The following is a 22,090-nucleotide window of genomic DNA, read 5'->3' as shown; positions in this document are numbered from 1 at the left end:
GTTTTGGGTTTCTAAGATCTTAAAAAGAATATATTAGTTTGGCTCAGTTGATGGAACGTGAGACTCTTGATCTCGGGTTGTGTGTTTGAGGCTTACATTAGGCGTAGACATACCTTAAAAAAATAAAATCTTAAAAAAAAGAATATATTAAAAACAAAACAAAACAAACAAACAAAACACTGAAGGCTGCCAATGAAGTTCCAATATCAGCAACCTTAAGGTACAAGACATCACTACAAATGATCAGGGAGCTAATCTGACATGCATATATAGATGACCTATAATCCCAAAATGTCCAATATCCTTCTAAATCAGTTATCATCACAGCCCTAACACTGTGCCCCATCTAATGCACACCCAATAGGACAAGACAAAAATAGTCAGTACAACTGTAACTGGAGTATGCTCCTGCACCCAATCCTAATGAAGATCCCAAAATACTGAGTTTATCTTTCAGAGTTTCTCTCCACATGTAGTAGGAACCTTTTAACCCCCGAAAGTACAAGAAAGTACTGATAATTTGAAGCACTAGAGAAAGAGAATATCTTCCCATAAAATAACTAAAATTGTGAAGACAAAGACTAACCAACACTTTATTGAGTTACCCAGATCAGAAAGAAATCTTGCTCCCAAAACTCTTCTATCACATGGAACAGCTGGCCTCAAAAACATTTCCCATGGAGATAGTAAGACTCTACTCACAAATGTTTTGTTTTCTGGTTCATATAAGGGCTTTCTGAGCTCTTACATTCACCTCTCCTTTTTTAGCTACTACCTGAAATGCCAAAGCAGGAAGGCAGGATCTGGGGGTGCCAGGACATGCCCTACAAGATTTTGAAAATAGGAAACAGAACAAAACAAAAAAAAAAAGACAGACTATAGAGCTGCCCTCTGACAGTTAAACTAACCCTTAACTTGACTAAGATAACTTATGTGAACCATGAGGTATCTGGTACATACTACACACCCAATGAGTGTAGCTCCCTCTTGCTAGCTGAGACAGCAGCCACCATGTTTGCATTTCTGGGCTCTACCCAGTGGAAAAGAAGTCCCATCTGGCACACTAGCTCTGTATAGTTCAATTTATTTTAGGAAAAACTGTGGACTTTGGGTTCACTTCTTTGTCATATAGTACTCTATAATATCCATTCCAGCTAATTCTTTTTTCATAACACAAATAAAAGTGTCAATATTCATATGCCCATAACTAAAGTTTCTAGACATTCTACCTCCTAGAAAAGGAGCCTAGTAGAACTATGAGAACAGAGCTGGGCAACAGGAAAGGCAGCTTCAAACAAAGAGCAGGAGAAGGAGGACATTACAGAAGATGAATACTGGTTCTTAGCCAATCAGCTACAGCCATCAAGTAACACCCAATCTACCAGGTCTCATTTTTACCCAGCCTGAAGGACATGCAACCGAGCAGCAAAAGAAAATGAGCTTCAGGAGTTTAGAATACAGTGACTTTTTTTTTCCTGTAAGATAATGTATAGGCAGAAAATACCTGAAATGAGAACTGGCAGCAACTCTTTCACAGTGTTCATGGAGTTCACCAACATCACTCGGTGCTCCTGGTGAGTCAGTTCCTGCTGCCTTTCATCAATCATCTTGGCCATCTTTGTCATTCCTGGGGCATAAGGAATAAATTGTGCAGGGTGAGTCGTGAAACGATCCAGATTCACTTTCTGAGCCTAGATCCATTACGAATGACTACAAAAGTCCAAACTGATTGTCGGCTTATTTAAACAACAGATACTGTCACTGAACTGTAGCATTTTTGATAAAAATTTTTCAGGGCAGCTGTAACAATGCAACTTTATTCGTTTCATTAAAAGTAATTTGTTAAATGTAAATCCAAACTATGACATAATTTTCACATGGTTGACATATAAAATATATTATATCTATATATTATAAATAATATAAATAATATATATTATAAATAATATAAATAATATATAATATAATGTATAATTATAACATAAATAATATATTATATGTATATAAAATATAAAAACGTATTTGTGAAAAACAAATATGTATTTGCAAAAAATGAATAAAAATATTTTGCCTGGTTACTACACATACCAGGTTCACATAATGTATCTGGCCACTGCACGTATGTAAGGATGACATGCAAGCTGAGGCACCTGGGTGGCTCAGTCAGCTGAGCGTATGACTTTGGCTCAGGTCATGACCCCGCAGTTAGTGAGTTCGAGCCCCACATCAGGCTCTGTGCTGACAGCTCAAGGTCTGGAGCCTGCTTCTGGATTCTCCCTCTCTCTGCCCCTCCCCTGCTCATGCTCTCTCTCTCTCTCTCTCAAAAGTAAAAACATTAAAAAAAAAAAATAGTAAAAAAAAAAAAAAAATCTCATGCGAGCTTAGTACTGAGAATCTAGTGGCTGAAAAAATCTTAAGAATTACAATAATGTGTTTTGTTTTCATCTTTATATTTTCTGTACTTTCCGATTTGTCCAAAATAAGCATGTACTATTTTTATAATTAGAAACAAATAGAAATATTATAAAAATAATTATACTAAGGACAGCAATCAAAAGCATCTGGTGTTTTGGAACCGGCCTGCTAGCACTTTTTGTTTACTTTGGTTATTATTCAAAGGTGCTATGTGATTCTCTCAAGCTTTGGTTTTCAAACTGCTCTTAAGATTTCTTAAGTAGTTTCACAGATCATCAAAGGATACCAAAGAGGGGTAGGAAAGGAGGGGTTGCCCCTGCCTCATTCAGAATAGTTCCATTTTTGTCTTTTATATGTTGGGATTCCGTGTAAGATTTTATTTGAAGAAATAAACTTTATTTTCCCAGTACTATGGGAAAGTTTAAAGAATACTGCTCTAAAGGCATTTCCTGGTGATCTTCAAAGATGGCTCAGAGAAAGTCTTAACTGCCATAAGTTTACAGAATGACTATATTGGAACCTCATGAACACACTGTGAATTAAAAATCATTTCACCTAAGGCAAAAGACTCTTATGAGGTGGTATGTGATCTTTACTACTGATAAGTTGAACATCTGAGGTTGTCCTGTCATCGGTCTCAATCATACTTTAAGGACCCTCAAGTTCATGTTATATGCCTATAACAGAAAAAGCTGGTATCTGTTCATGTATTTTGAATATTCAATTCTCAGGTGACTAAACAATCATTTCAAAATGAGACTTAGTCACAGTAGCTCTTCTCTTCTTCCAGGTCTGATTATATTATGCAGCCTCGGGCTAGGGCATGAATCCATAATAGTAGGCAGGCTAATTAACAAGATACGAGGTCATTAAGAGCTACAGGCCAGCTGGCAGACAGTGAAGGAATGCTGTATAATATGGAATGGAGGGGTCAGAATTCAGGGTGGCCTTAAGCATTACAGTAATAGAAAAGTATTTCCTATATTCTCCAGCAACATTTACAATGTCTAGTTTAATTCATTAGGCAGGGCCAGGATTTGTAGAAAGCAGATTCAGCTTTCAGAGACAATGATATCTCCTCAGTAGAAACACAGTGTCAGCTCCATCAGCAGAGTACAGATACCTCAAAACCCAACGTGTCATGACTAATCTTGGGCAAAAAGCAGGAGGGAGTACTCCTTTCACCTTGATCAAACTGGACAATCTCTCAAAACTCTTTATTATAAAAACTGGACATGACTAACCTGGTCCAAGATTCTTTGTGTAAGTGACCAAATCTTCCATAGTTTCCACCACCTCTGCCACTGTAAGATATTCCAAAATTCCTTTGCAAACTCTAATAATTTTACGAACCTGAAAATAGATTTCATATTTTAGTCAAATGAGTGAACAATAAGTAGAAAACATGCTAATTCAGATGTGCAGCTCTTCGACATCTTCCCATCCTCAACAATCATCAACCCTCCATTATTACCTTTAAGACTATCTTTAAGACTTTTGCCTGGAAGAGGTCTGCATGGGCCTCAGATTGCCTACCTCAGCCTCATCGAAGGTGAGGAGCAGGTCTGATGTGCCTGAAAGGATGCCCCTTGACCCATCGATAAGATAATCTCGAGCAGGCACCGAGTAAGGATCTGATTGAAGCATCTGGGCTGCCTGAACAAGCTTGGTACAAGCATTCTCCACCCTGCGGGGAGGAACTTGGAGTTAATTCACTGGCAGAACCAAACAGAAGAATATCACGTGGAATGCAAAGAATGAAGGGACATATCCACATTTTTTTACTGCATGGAAAATTGCCAAGACCAATTTACAATAGGATTTTAAGATTTTAACTTTTAAAATCTACAATTAAGGGGGTACATCCATCCATCCATTCATTCATTCACACATTCACTCATTCACTTCACTAAGCCCTTGTTCTTTGTTATTTCCTGGCAACAAAAAATGATGACAAAATGTTTTAGACCTTTCAGTTTAGGTTGCTATATATCTCTGCAACTCCTTTGTTTCCTTCTTCCTCGCCCCATAGACACTGCCGTTAAAAGACACCACACAAAGAACGAAAATCCTTAACAACAGTTTCAGATTTAATATCTGAAAGTAAATTAAAATGCCAAAGCACTGTGTTAAATGAAATTTAATAATCAGATAACACAAAGGATTAGGAGGAAACAAAAAGTATGAAGTAATGCATAAATTCTCATTCATCTAGCTAAAAGGATTTGACAAATCCACTGGACTGTTTGAAAAGAGCCCTCTAACACTATGTTGTTAATTAAAAGGCCACTAGCATTAATAACCGAACCATTTATTGATAGTTTAATATTAAAACAGTTCAATAACATAGACAACCTGATCATACAGAATAAATGAATGAATGAATGAATGAATGAAATCAATGAAGAACAGAGCCTCATTGATGTGGCTTTGGATCACTCTTAGAGGCCTGGTTGTTTACTGTTCCTTTTTAACTTTTAAATTAAATCTTTAATTTAACTTTAAGTTATATAGAATATGTATAGTCCTATATATGAAAGACAGTGAAAAATCACCTTCTTTCCACTATCTCCCAGACATTCAAATTCCATCTACTTGCAATTAATGTTACAAGTTTCCTCTGTATTCTTTAAAATAAAACATTTATGCATCTAGAAACAAAGACAGGCTTCTACTTTTTTATACAAATAGGATCATACTATTCATACTCTCTGCATTCTGCTTTTTCCACCTAATTTACCTGAGAAATGTTCTAATAAAAGTACATAAAGAGCCTCCTCATTCTTTAATATAACTATACAACTAGTCCATAATTCATTAGCCTGCTACAATAAATCACCTTGAAAAATATCATTTTAAAATGTATGTATCTGTAAGACACAATCCAGAAATGGAATTGCTGAGTCAAAGGTACAGACACTTAAAATTTTGACAAATGTTGCCATATTGCCAATCACAGAAGTTACTTACATTCCTAACACAATAGATGAGAGTACCTGTTTCCTCACAGTCTCAACAACTTGGTATATAATCAAACTTAAGTTTATCTTCATCAATATGAAAGACCAAAATTAGATCACAACATAGTTTTTTATTAAGGTGAAAGTCACATAACATACAATCAGTCACTCTAAACAGTACCATTCAATGGCATTTAGTATATTCACAATGCCGAGCAACTACCACCCCTCTCTTGGGTCAAAACTTTTATCACCTCAGAAATGCAGCCTGAACTCATTATGTAATCACTCCCCATTTCCCTCTTTCCCCATCCCCTGGTAACCCCTAATCTGCCTTCTATCTCCATGAATTTACCTATTCTGGATATATAAAAAGAATCATGTACTATGCGACCTTCTGTGTCTGGCTTCTTTCACTTAGCATAAATGTTTTCAAAGTTCACCCAGGTCATAGTATATGCGTTACTAGTTTGCTCTTTTTCATAGCTGAATACTATTTTATTCAGCTTTGAAAATCTGATTATCCATCCATGTGTTGATGGACATCTGGGTTGTTTCCATCTTTTGGGAATTATGAATAATGCTAACATTCATGTACAAATTTCTTTTTTCTTTTTTTTCTTTTTTTGAGAAAAGGAGTGCAAGCGGGGCAGGGGCAGAGGGAAAGAGAGAAAGAATCACAAGCAGGCTCCATGCCCAACATGGAGCCCCACTCAGGGCTCGATCCCATGACCCTGGGATCATGACCTGAGCCAAAATCAAGAGTCGGACACTCAACCAGCTGAGCCACACAGGCGCCCCACTGTCATTATGTTTTAGATGTCTTTTATAAATATCATATAGCTACAGATTTTTTATCCAGCTAGGAACTTTTAACTTAGTAATTCAGCCCACTTAAATTCATTAATATTACTGATATACTTAGGATTATTTTCATATCTTATTACTTATTTTCTATATGGCCTGTAATTTTAATTCATTTTTTTTCTTTTTTCCTTATTTTATCTTTTGTTGGCGGGGGTGGGGGGTTGCTAGCTATTTCTATCTTTTTCTTATTCCCTTAAAGGTTATATACTCTGTCCTTTTTGTGGTCACCTTAAATATTTTAGCATGCATACTTGGCACATTAAAAATCTAAAACAGGGGCGCCTGGGTGGCTCAGTTGGTTAAGCATCCAACTTCGGCTCAGGTCATGATCTCGCGGTTAATGAGTTCAAGCCCTGCCTCGGGCTCTGTGCTGACAGCTCAGAGCCTGGAGCTTGCTTCAGAATCTGTGACTCTCTCTCTCTCTCTCTCTCTCTCTCTCTCTCTCTCTCTCTCCCTTTCCCACTCACACTCTGTCTCTCAAAAAATAAACGTTAAAAAAATTTTTTTTAATTTTTTTTTTTAATGTTTATTTATTTTTTCGAGACAGAGACAGAGCATGAATGGGGGTGGGTCAGAGAGAGAGGGAGACACAGAATCCGAAACAGGCTCCAGGCTCCAAGCTGTCGACACACAGCCCGACGCGGGGCTCGAACTCACGGACCGTGAGATCATGACCTGAGCCAAAGTTGGACGCTCAACCGACTGAGCCACCCAGGTGCCCCCCCAAAATATTTTTTTTAATCTAAAATAAAAGCTGTCCTCTTAGCACAGTTGGCAGTGCCTCAGTCTCGTGAAAATCTAAAATGAGTCAATATTTCTACCTCCTTCCCAAAGAATGATCTTAGCATGTTTAATTCCCAATCATCCCTTTCTGACCTTTATGCTACTGTTTCCAAGTTTTGTTTTATGTTTATGTTGTTTTCATGTATAATATGTCCTATCTTTCATCTTAACCTTTATATCTCATTAGATATTACATTGTTATACTATGTAAGTCAAAGTTTGTTTATATTTACCAACAAATTGTCCCATATTTTGGTTAATCATTCCCTCTTATATCTCAGGCCTTACATCTAGAATCATCTGACTTTGTCTGAATTGCATTCTTTAGAATTTTCTCTACTAAGAGAATGCTGATAACAATATGTATCCATTTTTGTTTGTTTGAAAATATCTATTTTGTCCTCCTACTTCAAAGACTATTTCTGTAGTACAGATTTCTAGGTTGACAGCTATTTTATCGCACATTGAAGGTATTATTTCACAATGATGTAACAGCAGAAGCAGAAAGATATAATGACAGAAGAAGTAAGAGAGATGCAGGGCTATAAGCCAAAAAATTGGGGCAGCTTCCAGAAGCTGGAAAAGGCAAAGAAATGGATTATTTCCTAGAATCTTCAGAAGAAACACAACTCTATTAACCCATTGTGGACTTCTGACCTCCAGAACTGGAAGATAATGTTGTGTCTGTTACAACAGTAATATGACACTGTCCTCCAACTGAAATTTACCAGGCATACAAATAGGCATGAAAACACCACCCACAATGAAAAGAAATCATTCAAAAACAACCCAGAAATGACACATATGACAAAATTAATAGACAAGAACGTTAAAACCATTATTATAACAGTATTCCATATGCTCAAAAGCTAAAGGAAAGATTGAGTACATTAAATAGATAAATAAAAGATATAAGAACAAGACTCAATAACTGGAGATGTGTCTCAGATACAAAAACAGACTTTATAAATTACTAACAGATAAGATATTGCATGAAAAAAAGATCAGTGAAATTCAAGTCATAGCAAGTAAAATTACCCAAAATTAAACAGAAAAAAAAGACTTGAAAAAATTAACAGATCATCAGTGAGATGTGGTACAACTCAAAGCAGCCTAATACATGTGCAATTTGAGTCTCCAAAGGAGAGAAAAGGGGGAAAGGGAAAACAGTATTTGAAGAGAGGATGACATAAAAAAAATTTTTTTAATGAACACTATAAAGCTGCAGGTCCAAGAAGCTCAATAAAGGCCAAACACAAAAAGCATGAAGAGAACTATACACATCATAAGGAAATTGCTCAAAACCAAGGTTGAAAAGAAAATATTTAAAGTAGTCAGAGAAAAATGACACTTTATATACAAAAAGACAAAGAATAACAGACTTCTTGCTAGAAACAATGCAAGCCATAAGACAGTGAAGCAAAGTACTGAAAGAAAAAAAAAACCATCAATCTAAAAATCTACACCCCAAAAAAAACACATTTCAAAAATTAAGGTGAAATAAAGATTTTTTCAGGTATATAAAAGCTGAAAGAATTCATCATCAGCAAACCTGAACTATAGGATATGTTAAAGGAAATCCTTCAGGAAGAAGGAAAATTATACCAGATGGAAATTTGGACTCACAGAAAAAAATGACAACTAACAAAAGACAAGAGGTTATAAATAACAAAATGTTAAGTACTGAGTAAATATTAAAAATTGTATTATTTAAATATGTTTAAAAGACAATTGACTAAAGCAAGAACTATTTTAAAAGTGAAGTTGAAAAAAGTAAATTTGATCCAGCTGGCTAGATAGACAGTGAGAACTGGCTTTGCCAATGATTAACGGCAGATGCTTTCCATAAATCAAATGAGCCAAATTACATGGAAACATTTAAGACAGGTATATAATACACAATATGGCAGAAAATACATGCTGTAAAACTAGTTACACTTATTTTTAAATGTTTATGGAATTTAAGAAACAAAACTAATGAGCAAGGGGAAAAAGAGTGAGAGAGAGAAGCCAAGAAACAGACTCTTAACTGTTAAGTACAAACTGATGATTACCAGAGGGGAAGTGGGTTGGGGGATTGGTGAAATAAGTGATGGGGATTAAGGAGTGCACTTGTGATGAGGAGCACTGGGTAATGTATGGAAGTGTTGAATTATTACATTGCACACCTGAAACTAACATAGCACTGTATGTTTACACTGGAATTAAAATAAATAAAAATGTTTCAATGAAAACTTTAAAATATTCAAGAGAAATATTTCAAAAGACCTTTAAGGACAGCCAACCACTCATTGAAGACATTTAGTTAAAGAGCACTGGCATCTTGCTTCAAGATATTTCATATCCATTCCCTCGAATTCAAACACCTCTCTCTCCCCCCTCTCTCCCCCCTAACCACTACTTACTCTCTTAGACCCTGCCTTTAAATGACTCTTCTATCAGGAAACCATCCCAAATCTACAAGTACACCTCCTATGTGCTCCCATGAGACTGCTCACACCCTCTCAGTTTAGTTTTCTCTATTTCCCACAAGACTTTAAGTTCAACAAGGCTAAGAACCTTGTCTATCTTGTTCATTAATGTCTTCAGAGAATGCCCAACACATAACAAATGTTCAGTAAATATTTGCTGAATGAGTAAATAAATGAATTTTCACCCAGTATAGGCAGTCAGGAATTTTCACCCACAGAGATCATTAACTTTAAAAAGTCACAAAACTTGGTTTTGTTCCCAGGTGACATGAACCCTGATGAAATTAAAGCAAACAAACAAGAATCACAGAATGCAACTGTTGTACTACGCCTACTTGCAAGGATTCGATTACTGCCTAAGTGTTTCAAATTTGGAAAAAAATAAAAGAAAAATAAATAAATGAAAGGAATAACCATCATGGAGAAAAGAAACAGAAAAAAGATGATGAAATCAAAAGGCTTTGCAGGAATCAATTTGATTCTCCACTAATGGTTCCCTTGTGTGGTAAACTGATAGGTCTAAAACAGACACTGTACAATTTTTCTACAATAAGACATCTGATCTGTACATTAAAATTTAATGGCATTCATAAAAGCCAAACAAATCCCACCATGACTAACCAGTAGTCAGAAACAGACAGAAGTCTGTTTCGTCTGCGGAAAATGAGATTTTAAACATTCAAGCTGCCTCACTTCTTAAAGTGATCTCCTACTTTTTTTAAGTCTTTTTTTTTAATTTTTAAAAAATGTTTCTTTATTTTTGAGAGACAGAGAGACAGAGAGCAAGTGGGGGAGGGGCCGAGAAAGAGGGAGACACAGAATTAGGAAGCAGGCTTCAGGCTCCAAAGCAGTCAGCACAAAACTCCACGTAGAGCTTGACCTCACAAAACACAAGATCATGACCTGAGCTGAAGTCGGATGCTCAACCGACTGAGCCACCCAGGTGCCCCAATCTCCTTTTTAACACAAATCCAAAATTTTTAAAAAGCATTTCAGAGAATGACAATAGGAAAAAGGTCTGTTTCCTAAATAATTATATATCTTGACTCTATCCTAATAATATTGACTTAGATACTTTAAATCAATCAAGTGTATCACAAGTTAAAACTTGTCTCTGCCTTTGAGTCTTCAACATAAATTGAAAGAAAATTAAAGCATAGAAAATTCTTATGCTTTAGATCAATGGACTAATGACAGCCTCACAGGACCCAAAATATGTTCACTCATAACCTACTAAGTCCATTCTCTCCAGAATTACACATGATATAACTTGATACAATTTAAGATATATAAAGATCCCAAACTACTCAGTTCCATGTGATTTCAGTGATCACTTTATCAAGCTTAAGTTTATGCTGAATTTTTAATTTAAGAAATATAAGAGAAAAACAGATCCAGAAATTATAAAGATTACCTTAAGTCATTTTTAAAGCTTCTACCAGAATGCATCCACTCTTAAATTACTTGAATTTAATTCTTCATCCATCTGTTCATCTAACATATTGAGGACCTACTACATGCTATAAGATACCCAGGAATAGAAAGTATTTTTAAGGGGTGCCTGGGTGGCTCAGTCGGTTGAGCGTCCGACTTCAACTCAGGTCATGATCTTGCAGTCCGTTAGTTCGAGCCCCGCGTCGGGCTCTGTGCTGACAGCTCAGAGCCTGGAGCCAGTTTCAGACTCTGTGTCTCCCTCTTTCTTCTCTCTCTTCCCCAACTCATGCTCTGTCTCTCTCTTCTCAAAAATAAACGTTAAAAAAATTTTTTTTTAAAAAAAGAAAGTATTTTTAAGTCCCTGCTTTTAAGGGGTTACAACTTTGGTAGGAGGAGACATACATGTAAACAAACAAATATAAATTAGTATTTAGAAGTACCTCCAGCAGAGGATAAGGGGACATAAAAGTAGAAGTAGTCCTTTTTACTTGGGAAATTAGGAAAGTGGTGATAGAGAAGGTGGAGACAACATTGCTCCTGCCTCAGAAGCTCAGCACTACTTATAAAGATGATCCTCTTCACAGCATCTTGGGAGTTGTTTTTCCAATGGGATAATATTCCCTCTCTCTCTTATCCTCCCTTCCTCTCTCTCTCTCTTTCTCTCTCTCTCTCTCTCTCTCTCTCTCTCACACACACACACACACACACACACACACACACACACACACAGTTCTTTCTGTGAAAAATACCATGCATTTGCCATAAGTGTGGTTTGACCAGAGAGGGCAGCCTACTATCACTAAGTACAGGTAACTCATTCACTCTGAAACCAAACAATCTCCCATCTGCTTCTGTAAAAAAAAAAAAAAATCAACCAGCAAATCCCAGCTCATTGATTCAGCAGAGGGAAAAAGAGAGTGCCCTGGAACAAAATAATGTCAGGGAGACAGTCTGATAGGCCTATTTAGACATATACCGCTCCATAATATAAAACTAAATGGGGTGCCTGGGTGGCTCAGTCGGTTGGGTGTCCATCTTTGGCTCAGGTCCTGATCTCACAGCTCATGAGTTCAAGCCCTGCCTTGGGCTCTGTGTTGACAGCTCGGAGCCTGGAGCCTGCTTTGGATTCTGTGTCTCCCTCTCGCTCTGCCCCGCCCCCATTCACACTCTGTCTCTCTCTCCTTCAAAAATAAATAAACATTAAAAAAAATTTTTTTAACTGAAAACCTCTCTGAAACATTCAACAAGTGAAACTATACCTCACCTCAAAAAAACATGTTGGGGTGGTCAGGTGTGGGGGGGGAACAATCCTATATCAAATTCACTGATAAAATCTGAACTGGGGTGCCTGGGTGTCTCAGTGGGTTAGGTGTCCGACTACAGCTCAGGTCATAATCTCGCGGTCCATGACTTTGAGCCCCGCGTCGGGCTCTGTGCTGACAGCTCAGAGCTTGGAGCTTGCTTCGAATTCTGTGTCTCCCTCTCTCTCTGTCCCCCCCCCCCAAAATAAATAAATATTTAAAATAAAATTTTTTAATCTGAACTTAGTAAGTACAGCCATTTAGGTTTAGGTTATACATACTATCACACACACACACATACACACACACACACACAAATGCATTCTGTTTGCCAAAGACTGAAGTGCTATGGAGAAGAACACCTGAAAATTTGATTTCATGGAAGTCGGATTACCCTGGAGCACACCCAAAGAAGCATACATTTTGGGTCTTGTCCTTTCAAGAGAGAGAGATGGTTAGGCCACAAGCATGTCCAATCGCACAAAACAACATTTGGAAAATGGGAAGGTAACAGACAAAAGAAAGAAAACACAATCAACTGGTCAGTGAGGCTTTCCCTACTGTGGCCACTGCGCCCAGCACCTCCATCACTGCCATTACCAACCAGGTTAGCCTTGACGTAAGTATTTGGCAGGCAAAACGGCCTGTCAAGACTATTCCTTCTCTCATCTTAATCCCTGTTGAGGCTTTCCTTTCCTTGCCATCTAGGTAGTGTCTCTCAGAGGTCAAGAAAGGCCCAGATCACTTCCAAGTTTGAGAAGTCCATCATATTTAAAAATGAAGAAATGCCAAAACAGGGTCATAAAAATGGTTGGCATAGACTTAAGTGTTTACATTTAATAATTTTAATTGCATGAAAAACACCTTTTAAGGCTCCTTTTTCTCTATGACTATATATATGGTCTCATTTGAAAGGAATATTAAAGTCCAGGCCTGAGAGAGATGCCAGGGGGTAGGGTAAGGGTCAGGCTCTCAAACTCTCTCTGCTTTCCCATATTTAGAGCCTAGTCTCAGCCACAAGTATGATGAGTGAAAATGACTGCTGAGGCGTCAAAAATTCTCCCTTCACCGGGCATTTAAGCGTTTAAATTGTTAACCTGAGGAACAAGCTCCAGTGAAATTCCAGGCATCAGCAACTGGCGGTTCAAGCCTTTCTAGTATCCCTCCAATAGGAAGTACTGCCTCTATAATCCATTCATTTCATCCTCAGATCTTATATACATAGGATTAAAAAGTAATAATAAAAATAATGTGAAGATCACAAAAGACTCAGGGAGTTGTGTGAAAATAAACTTTTATATACTGGCCATTTGGCATAAATTTTACTTTGAAATAGCAAAAGTAGATTCATCCTGTGGCATCCCAGAGCTAGGACTAGCCAATATGCTTTGGTCCCAGTGTTACCATTTTGAGAAAGGTCAAGGATCCTCAGCCATTAGTCATCTAGAAACCTGAGTGAAGGCCACAAGAATAGTTACGGTTTTTAGGAGGGAGTCAGGAACACAGAGTACAATGACAAACTTTAATCTAGTTCATGTAGCAAGTACACAGCAGCCACTCACCCACGTGTACACTGTGTGATAACACTAAAACAGGCTGTTCCAACCCTGTGCTCCCAGATTTAAAGATCCTACAGGCCTCATCCATGAATTATTCCTATCCCTTTCCTAACTCAGTGATAGCACAGGACACTGCATGTATACACCCAAAACTAAAATTAAAAACCACAGTGAATCATACTTAAAACATTCAAAGCCTTTCAAGGGCCACACCAACCTCTTTTTGCTAGAATATGTACATTGAGATACCAACACCACAGGCTCACTAAATTCTTTTATTTCAGATGAGAGTAGGAGAGTATGCGACCAGTTTTCACTTCGCCTTCAAACAAAACAGATTCTGCCAGAGCCAACAGATAACTGAAAAGGAAGTGGCACGTGGGCAAGGCGGATGAGAAGTGTCACCTCTGTCCAAGCCACATGCTCTTCAAGTTTTGGTAGGCCACTTATTTGAAAGGTAGAGTATGAGTCATACCCTCTGAATCCTTTAAAGCCTGAATGACTAGTCATAGTCTTTCTCCCCACTGCCTTCACCCCCTGTTCAAATCTGACATCTGATAAGGGAGAGGAGATTCCAAGCCTGCAAAGTTCAGGCAAGAAATCTGCTACCTGTAGGTCCTTTGGCTCCTATGGCTCTTCCTCTCTCTCATGTTAGGATTACAGCAGAAACAGATGAACATAGAAGTAAGCGTGTCTTACAGATACCAGTAGATTTTTAATGTATCTTAAGGCTGTTGTGATGACTAAAACAAAACTTTATTTTAAAACATTAGAGGCCTGACTGATAGCCCTGGAGGAGCAGAGGATGGAGGGGAAGAAGCCCAGAGTGATGGCACGCACTGTGAAGCTGGAGGACAGGCAGCGGCTGGCCCAAGAGGAGGAGAATTAAGCCAAGTGCCTGGCCATCAGGATGATGAAGCAGGAGAAGTACCTTTATAACAAGATCATATTTGACAAGAGGCACAAAATCCAAGAGGACACCAAATTGGCAGAGAAGCATAAAGCCCACAACGAGGCTGTGAGGTCTCAGAGGAAGGCCAGGGAGGCCAGGTCCATGTGAGTGGCAGCAGCCTCTTGATGGGCAAGGCCGGCCCCTGGCAGCTGGACTTGGCACAGGCAAGCCAGAAGACCCAGACTTGGTGGCAGACCAGAGTCTCTTCCCTTTTCATCCCCTTGCTCCCGCTGCCGGCCCTGGCTTCCTCTCAAGCTCTCTGGCTGGAGACCCAGCCTCCCTTAGATGGAGCTCCCTGCTGGTGGCTGGGCAGAGGAAAGGCTTCTGTGCCAGCCCAACTTGATGCTTCCAAGAGTCAGTGACATGGGGGGCAGGAGCCTGACCAGCCCTTCACCAGCTGCTCCCTGTTCCCTGCTTTCTGCAGTGCACCCCTCCCCCCCCACAACTGGATGGGTGATTTTCCTGCTGCTGTGATGGGGTGAGGGTGGGGAAGCATTTGTTATTAAACAGCTGGAGTTTGGGGGAAAATAAATACAGAAAACATTATAAAATCACTTCACCTTTTGTTCTTATTCACTCCTTATTAAATAATAACAAAAGTCTATTATTATTTGATGGTCCTTACACTAAAAAAGTTGACAGTCACTGTTCTACAGCACAATGTAATGAATGAGTTAGAGGTATAAATGCCTAAACACAAAATGAGGTGGAATAGACACAATAAGAGAATATTTTTACTTATGAAAAAAACTGCCAAATACTAAGATACGGTCTTTAAAAATCTTGAGATAACAAGTCAACAGTAGACTAACATCAGCCAAAAGTCATTCTCAAAAAAGGACTATAAATAACAAAATAATTGACAGAATTTAGGACCCAGGAGAATCATAACCTTATAACCACTTACTACATATAACCTTATAACCTATAACCACTTACTTCTATTGCTTTGAAATATATAAAGCTAAAACTGACAATTATGAGAAAAACTGACAAACCCACAATTACTATAGATTTCAAGATACATCATCATAAGCTGATAATTCAGACAAACAAAATAGTAAGGCTATAAACAGTTTGATCAATAATATTTAGGGGTGACTGGCTGGCTCAGTCAGTAGAGCACACGACTCTTGATCTCAGGGTTGTGGGTTCAAACCCCACTTCGGGTGTAGTGATTACTTAAAAATAAAACCTTAAAATAATAATAATATTTTATACACTGACCTAACTGATATAAAGAAAACCCTAACCCAAGCAAAAGAGAATATACTTTCTTTTTTAAAAATTTTTAATGTTTGTTTATTTTTGAGAGAGAGAGAGAGACAGCGCGACGGAGATATAGAATCTGAAGCAGACTCCAGGCTCTGAGCTGCCAGCACAACACTGGACATGGGGGTTGAATGCACAAACTGTGAGATATTGACCTGAGTCAAAGCCGGATGCTTAACCGACTGAGCCACCCAGGCTCCCTGAGAATATACTTTCTTTTCAAGCACACATAGCACACAAAACTGACCGCATATTATATCACAAGAGAATTTCCAAGAATTGATATTATGTCATTCATGTTTTGGGCAAATGCAATTTAAATTAGAAATAGAACAATAAAAAGATAGTAAAAAGATTTTTGAAATTTTTTAAATATACTCCTGAATAAAGCATATTATGAAGGATGAATTCACAACCAAAATTACAACTATTAAATGTCTATAGCTGGAAAATTCACAATCCCATTTACAAATGCATCAAAAAGAATAACATACCTAGTAATTAAGTTAACCAAGGAGGTGAACGACCTATATATATATTGAAAACAAGACATCAATGAAATAAACAGAAGACACAAACAGAAAGGTGTTCCATGCTCATGGATTAAAAGAACTATTATTGTTAAAATGTCCATCCTACCCAAACCAATTACAGATTCAATGCAATCCCTCTCAAAATTCCAGTGGCATTTTTCACAGAAATAGAACAAACAATCCTAAACTTTGTATGGAACCATAAAAGACCCCAAGTACACAAAGCTATCTTGAGAAAGAAGAACAATGCTGGAGGCATCACGCTCCCTGGTTTCAAACTATGTTACAAAGCTACAGTAATTAAAACAGTATGGCACTGGCATAAAAACACACACACAGATCAGTGCAACAGGAGAGCCCAGAATAAACCCACACATATATGGTCAATATGACAAAGAAGTAAAGAATATACAGTGGTGAAAGGACAGTCTCTTCAATAAATGGTGTTGGTAAAATTGGACAGCCACAGGCCAAAGAATAAAACTGGACCTCTATCTTCTATCACTCACAAAAATTAACTCAAAATGGATCAAAGACTTGTATATAAAACCTGAAACCATGAAACTCCTAGCAGATAACATAAGTGGTAAAGCTCCTTGACACTGGTCTTGGCAATGATTTTTCTAATCTGAACAACAAATGCAAAAGCAACAAAACCAAAAATAAGTGGAACTACATCATACTAAAAATCTGCACAGCAAAGGAAGCCATCAGCCAAATGAAAAGGCAACCTACTGAACAGGAGAAAATATCTGCAAATCATATATCTGATAAGGGGCTAATATCCAAAATACATGAAGAACTCCTACAACTCAAGAACAAAAAAACGAACAATCCAATTTAAAAATGGGCAGAAGAGGGGCACCTGAGTGGCTCAGTTGGTTAAGTGTTCAACTTTGGCTCAGGTCATAATCTCACAGCCTGTGAGTTTCAAGCCCCGCATCGGGCTCTGTGCTGACAGCTCAGAGCCTGGAGCCTGCTGCAGATTCTGTGTGTCTCTCTCTCTGCCCCTCCCCCATGCGTGCTATCTCTCTCAAAAATAAATAAACATTAAAAAAATTTTTTTAATGGGCTGAAGAAAAAAATAAAAAATAAAATCAAATAAAAATGGGCAGAAAATATGAATGGACATTTTTCCAAAGAAGACATACAAATGGCGAACAGGCACATGAAAGGATGCTCTGTATCAATGATCATTAAGAAAATGCAAATCAAAACCACAAGGAGAGATCACCTCACCTAGACAGAACGGCTATTATCAAAAAAACTAGAAATAACAAATGCTGGCAAAGATGTAAAGAAAAGGGAACTCTTGTACATTGTTGGTGGGAATGTAAACAGGTGCAGCCACTCTGGAAAACATTATGGAGGTTTCTCAAAAAATTAAAAATATAACTATCATATGATCCAGCAACTCTTCTTCTGGGTATTTACCCAAAGAAAATGAAAACACTAACTTGAAAAGATATATGCACCATGTTCACTGCAGTATTACTTATTACAATAGCCAAGATATGGAAACAACTTAAGTATCCATTGATGGATGAATGGATAAAGAAACTGTGGTGTGTGTGTGAGTGAAATATAGATATGAAATGAAATATACATGAAGAGTGAAATCTTGCTATTTGCAACAACATGGATGGACCTTGAGAGAATTATGGTAAGTGAAATAAGTCAGACAAAGACAAATACCACATCACCTCTCTTACATGTGAAAGCAATAAATCAAATGGATGGACGGATGGATGGACAGAGGAATAACCAACCAACCAACCAACCAACCAACCGACTGACCGGCCAAGCTCATAGATACAGAGAAGAGATTGGTGGTTGCCAGAGGCAGGGTTTGGGAGTGAGAGAAATGGGTGAACTGCTTTTATCTTTTTCTTTAGTTTAAATACATTGAATAACAAAAAGTACCTATAGCTGCTTCCAAACTTGTAGTAGAACTTAGAACAAAATTAAGAATCTAAACTATATTTATTTAAAAACAAGAAGACTGAACATAAAGACTGAAATATTGAAAATAAGGCATTTAAATAATAAACAATATGGAATGAATAAGTCACAGGAATAGAAGTTATAGTATAAGAAATAAAGTCAATGGTGTTGTATGGTGACAAATGGCACCTACACTTATGAGCAAGCACAAAGGATAAACTTGTCAAATCTCTATGTTGTACACCTGAAACTAATATAACATCGTATGTCAACTATACTTCAATTAAATAAAAAATAAATAATAAGCTTAAAGTAAATAATAAACATGAAAGAAGAATTCTGGGGGGATATAATAAAACATAAATTTCTAAATGAGTGATAAATAAAGAAAAAAGGCAGAACTAAATAATACTGAACAAAAAAAGTGATATAACTAGAGACGTAACTCAGATGAAAAATAATAATAGGTTATTATGAACTTCATACTAATAAACTTGTGAGCTTAGGTGAATGGATAATTTCTTAGAAAAGTATCAGATTATCAAAGTTGACTCAAAACAAAAAAAAGCCCAAAGTTGACTCAAAATGAATTTAAAACCTGAGTTACAAAAAAAAAAAAAAAAAAAAAAAAAAAAGACAATGAATAATCAAGTTTCTTTCTCTCAAAGACACTAGACCCAGAGTTTTGCATGTAAGTTTGGCCAAACTTTCAAAAAACAGATAATCTTTATTTTCTGTAAACTGTTTCAAAGACTAGAAAAGGCTCTTATATCATGAAGTTAAAATAACCTTGACACCAGAACCAGATAAGAACAGAACAAGAAAATTATAGATCAAGACACCCCATGAACAAAGAAGCAATATCTTTCAAAAATATTAGCAAATTGAATTTAGCACTGCATTTTCTTTTTTAAATCACAACCAAGCAGGGTTTATCGCAGAAAATTGATATTCATGTAGTAGACCAGAGACTATCTTATCAAGTAATGGATAAAAATTGCATTATCATCTCAATAGATACAGAAAAAACTTTAAATAAAAACAAGCAATCATGTTTTTAGTTTTTTGGGTTTTTTTTAAAAGACCTTACTACAGGCAACAATAAATGAGGGGAAATTTTTCTCTGAGTAAAGTTTAAAAAGCAACTAACTTTATTTGAAGAAAATGAGTAAGAAAAAAAGATTGAGAAGCCAAGGAAGGAGGTAATAATCATTAATGTCTTTCCCCCCTCCCCCACGTATTTTCACATTCATTATCTCATACATTTAAGCATCACAGTAATTATGTTATAAGAAGTTCTTATAATAAAGACAGAAAAAGAGTCTTAGCATATCGGAATGAGCACAGCCTGGGAGTCAGTCCAGGGTTTGAATCCTACCTCTGACATTGATGTATTGGGTGACTTTGCAACAAGTTACTGAGCTTCTCCGAGTCGTAGCTTCCTCAACTGCAAGATGAGATGAATTAAATAATACAACTTAGGGCCACCTAGATGGCTCAGTCAGTAAGCATCTGACTCTTGATTTCAGCTCAGGTCAAGCTCTGCAGCCTGCTTGGGATTCTCTCTCTCCCTCTCTCTGCTGTTCCCCCCTCCCCTTCCACATGAACATGCACTCTCTCCCTCACTCTCTCTCTCTCAAAAATAAACATTAAAAAATCATAATAGTACAACTTAAAATATCCAGTTCACAAAAGGTGCTCAAGAAATGGAGCTATTTTTATAAGGTTCTTTTGCTGTACTAAGGAAAGAGCAATAAAGATTTTAAACAGATGTGGGAAAAAAATTTTCAATCTTGAGAACTTCTTGATTTGGGACTTGACCTATATATGGACAGTCAAGGTAATAATTAAGGGAATACCTGTGTCTAATTATTTATAGTGTTTTTTTGGCTTGGGGCAGAAGGGCTGACATAGACAATGACCTCAATTCATCTATAAAATAAAGCAGCTGGATTAAATAATCTCTAGGATTCCTTTTAACTTTAAAATGTTATGAATTTAACTTCTTTATAGCTTAAGAGTTGCAAGACATCACAATACATCACAAATTACACGTGTAATATTCCTTCTCTGGAAATACTTAGGAAAAGTGTAAACTGTTATCTTCTAAGAGTGGCATAAAAGTAGCACTGCCTTGGAGAGGACGATGGACTACATGACCCTCATGGAAGGTCAGATTGTGGAAAGACCGTGGATTCAGAAGAAGCCATGAAACCACCAATAGGAAACATGTCCTGCCACGTACAAGCTGAGCCAACCTTGGGTGAGTTAAAGTTCGTCAAGCCTCAGTTTTTTACCTGTAGAATTATTTTATTAATATCCTGAAGTTGATGTTCTCAGAATTACATAAGAAAATGAAAATACATAAGTACCTGGCCCAATAATATGCTTTTCAAAAAGGTGAGTTCCCTTGGTCCCTTGAGTTCCTTTCAATCATATGATTTTGATTACTCTCTAGAAATCGAAGTCAAAGAATTACACATTAAAATTGTGTATGATTTCTTAATCATAAAGGGTATACAAAGTAAACCAAGGATCAAATCTTTGCCAAACTGTTTAGAACTCTTCTGCAAATCAATAATACTGACTCAGAGTTCATCATTGACAAGACTCAAAAGTTAAACCATTTTTGTTTAAGAAGGTCCCTGAAGGGGCACCTGGGTGGGCTCAGTCAGTTGAGCATCTGACTTCGGCTCAGGTCATGATCTCATCAGTTGATGAGTTCGAGCCCCACGTCAGGCTCTGTGCTGACAGCTCAGGGCCTGGAGCCTGCTTCAGATTCTATGTCTCCTTCTCTCTCTGCCCCTCCCCTGTTCATGCTCTGTCTCTGTCTCAAAAATAAATAAACATTAAAAAACATTTTTTTTAAAAAAAGTCCCTGAAAAACAGTAGTACCCAAATATGTTTAATATGGCAAGTTCAAAGGTGAACTATTTAAAGTTTGGGTGTTTGCTCTAGGTCAAAAATGAAGCAAGTCAGCTGGCAGATGTGAATAGTCTCACAGAACTTTGGTCATCTATGTTGAAACACAAATCTTCTCTTAAATAGCAATGGAAATAATCACACACACACACACACAAAAACTCAAGTTAAAAAAATAAAGCATTAGAATCACACATTAGGCCCAGATAAGCAAAGTGCATTGAGTGGTATAATCAAAGAATTAATTCTAAAAAGAGATATTCAGGGCACGTTCATTGAGAAGAACGTTTAAAAATACAAATTTCATCACAGATTATTTTGAGTGTTCAAGATCATAAGCAAAGAAAAAGCTAAATATACAGGCTGGTGATCTAAAAATATGACACTACTACTTTAGGTCAAAGAGATCTAAATTAAATGTAAGCATGTTTCAATCCTTTTCAAACGTCTTCTTTGTAGGACATGAGTATCAACCAAGGTAAAATTGTGCTTAACTAATAAAGTTTTTAAGAGTTAAAACAAGGCAATTTTCTAGGAAATATGATTAATGCTAATCATGCAGATTGTCAACAGTACATAAGCCCTTTCACACAGTATTTTAGAAACATTCTTTTATTCAATAGGCCTAGACATCACAATATGTTTCAAAAATAATCCAAGCTGGTGAATGATTTCAA

At 37.1% G+C, this 22,090-nt stretch overlaps 1 protein-coding gene across 2 annotated transcripts in view; it reads right to left on the bottom strand.

The window, feature by feature from the left end:
• The window catches only part of VCL (vinculin), a 110,114-nt gene that overhangs the window by 42,068 nt on the left and 45,956 nt on the right, over window positions 1-22,090 (bottom strand). For both annotated transcript variants that reach the window (XM_007095647.3, XM_007095649.3), the window contains exons 3-5: window positions 3,952-4,102; window positions 3,660-3,768; window positions 1,505-1,627 (exon numbers count right to left, since the gene is read on the bottom strand). In XM_007095647.3, coding sequence (XP_007095709.2) covers window positions 1,505-1,627; window positions 3,660-3,768; window positions 3,952-4,102 — 383 coding nt within the window. The remainder of the gene's footprint in view (window positions 1-1,504; window positions 1,628-3,659; window positions 3,769-3,951; window positions 4,103-22,090) is intronic.

This window comes from Panthera tigris, chromosome D2 (genome assembly GCF_018350195.1).
Source record: "Panthera tigris isolate Pti1 chromosome D2, P.tigris_Pti1_mat1.1, whole genome shotgun sequence".
Lineage (NCBI taxonomy): Eukaryota > Metazoa > Chordata > Mammalia > Carnivora > Felidae > Panthera > Panthera tigris.
This window is presented reverse-complemented; position numbering and strand designations above follow the sequence as displayed.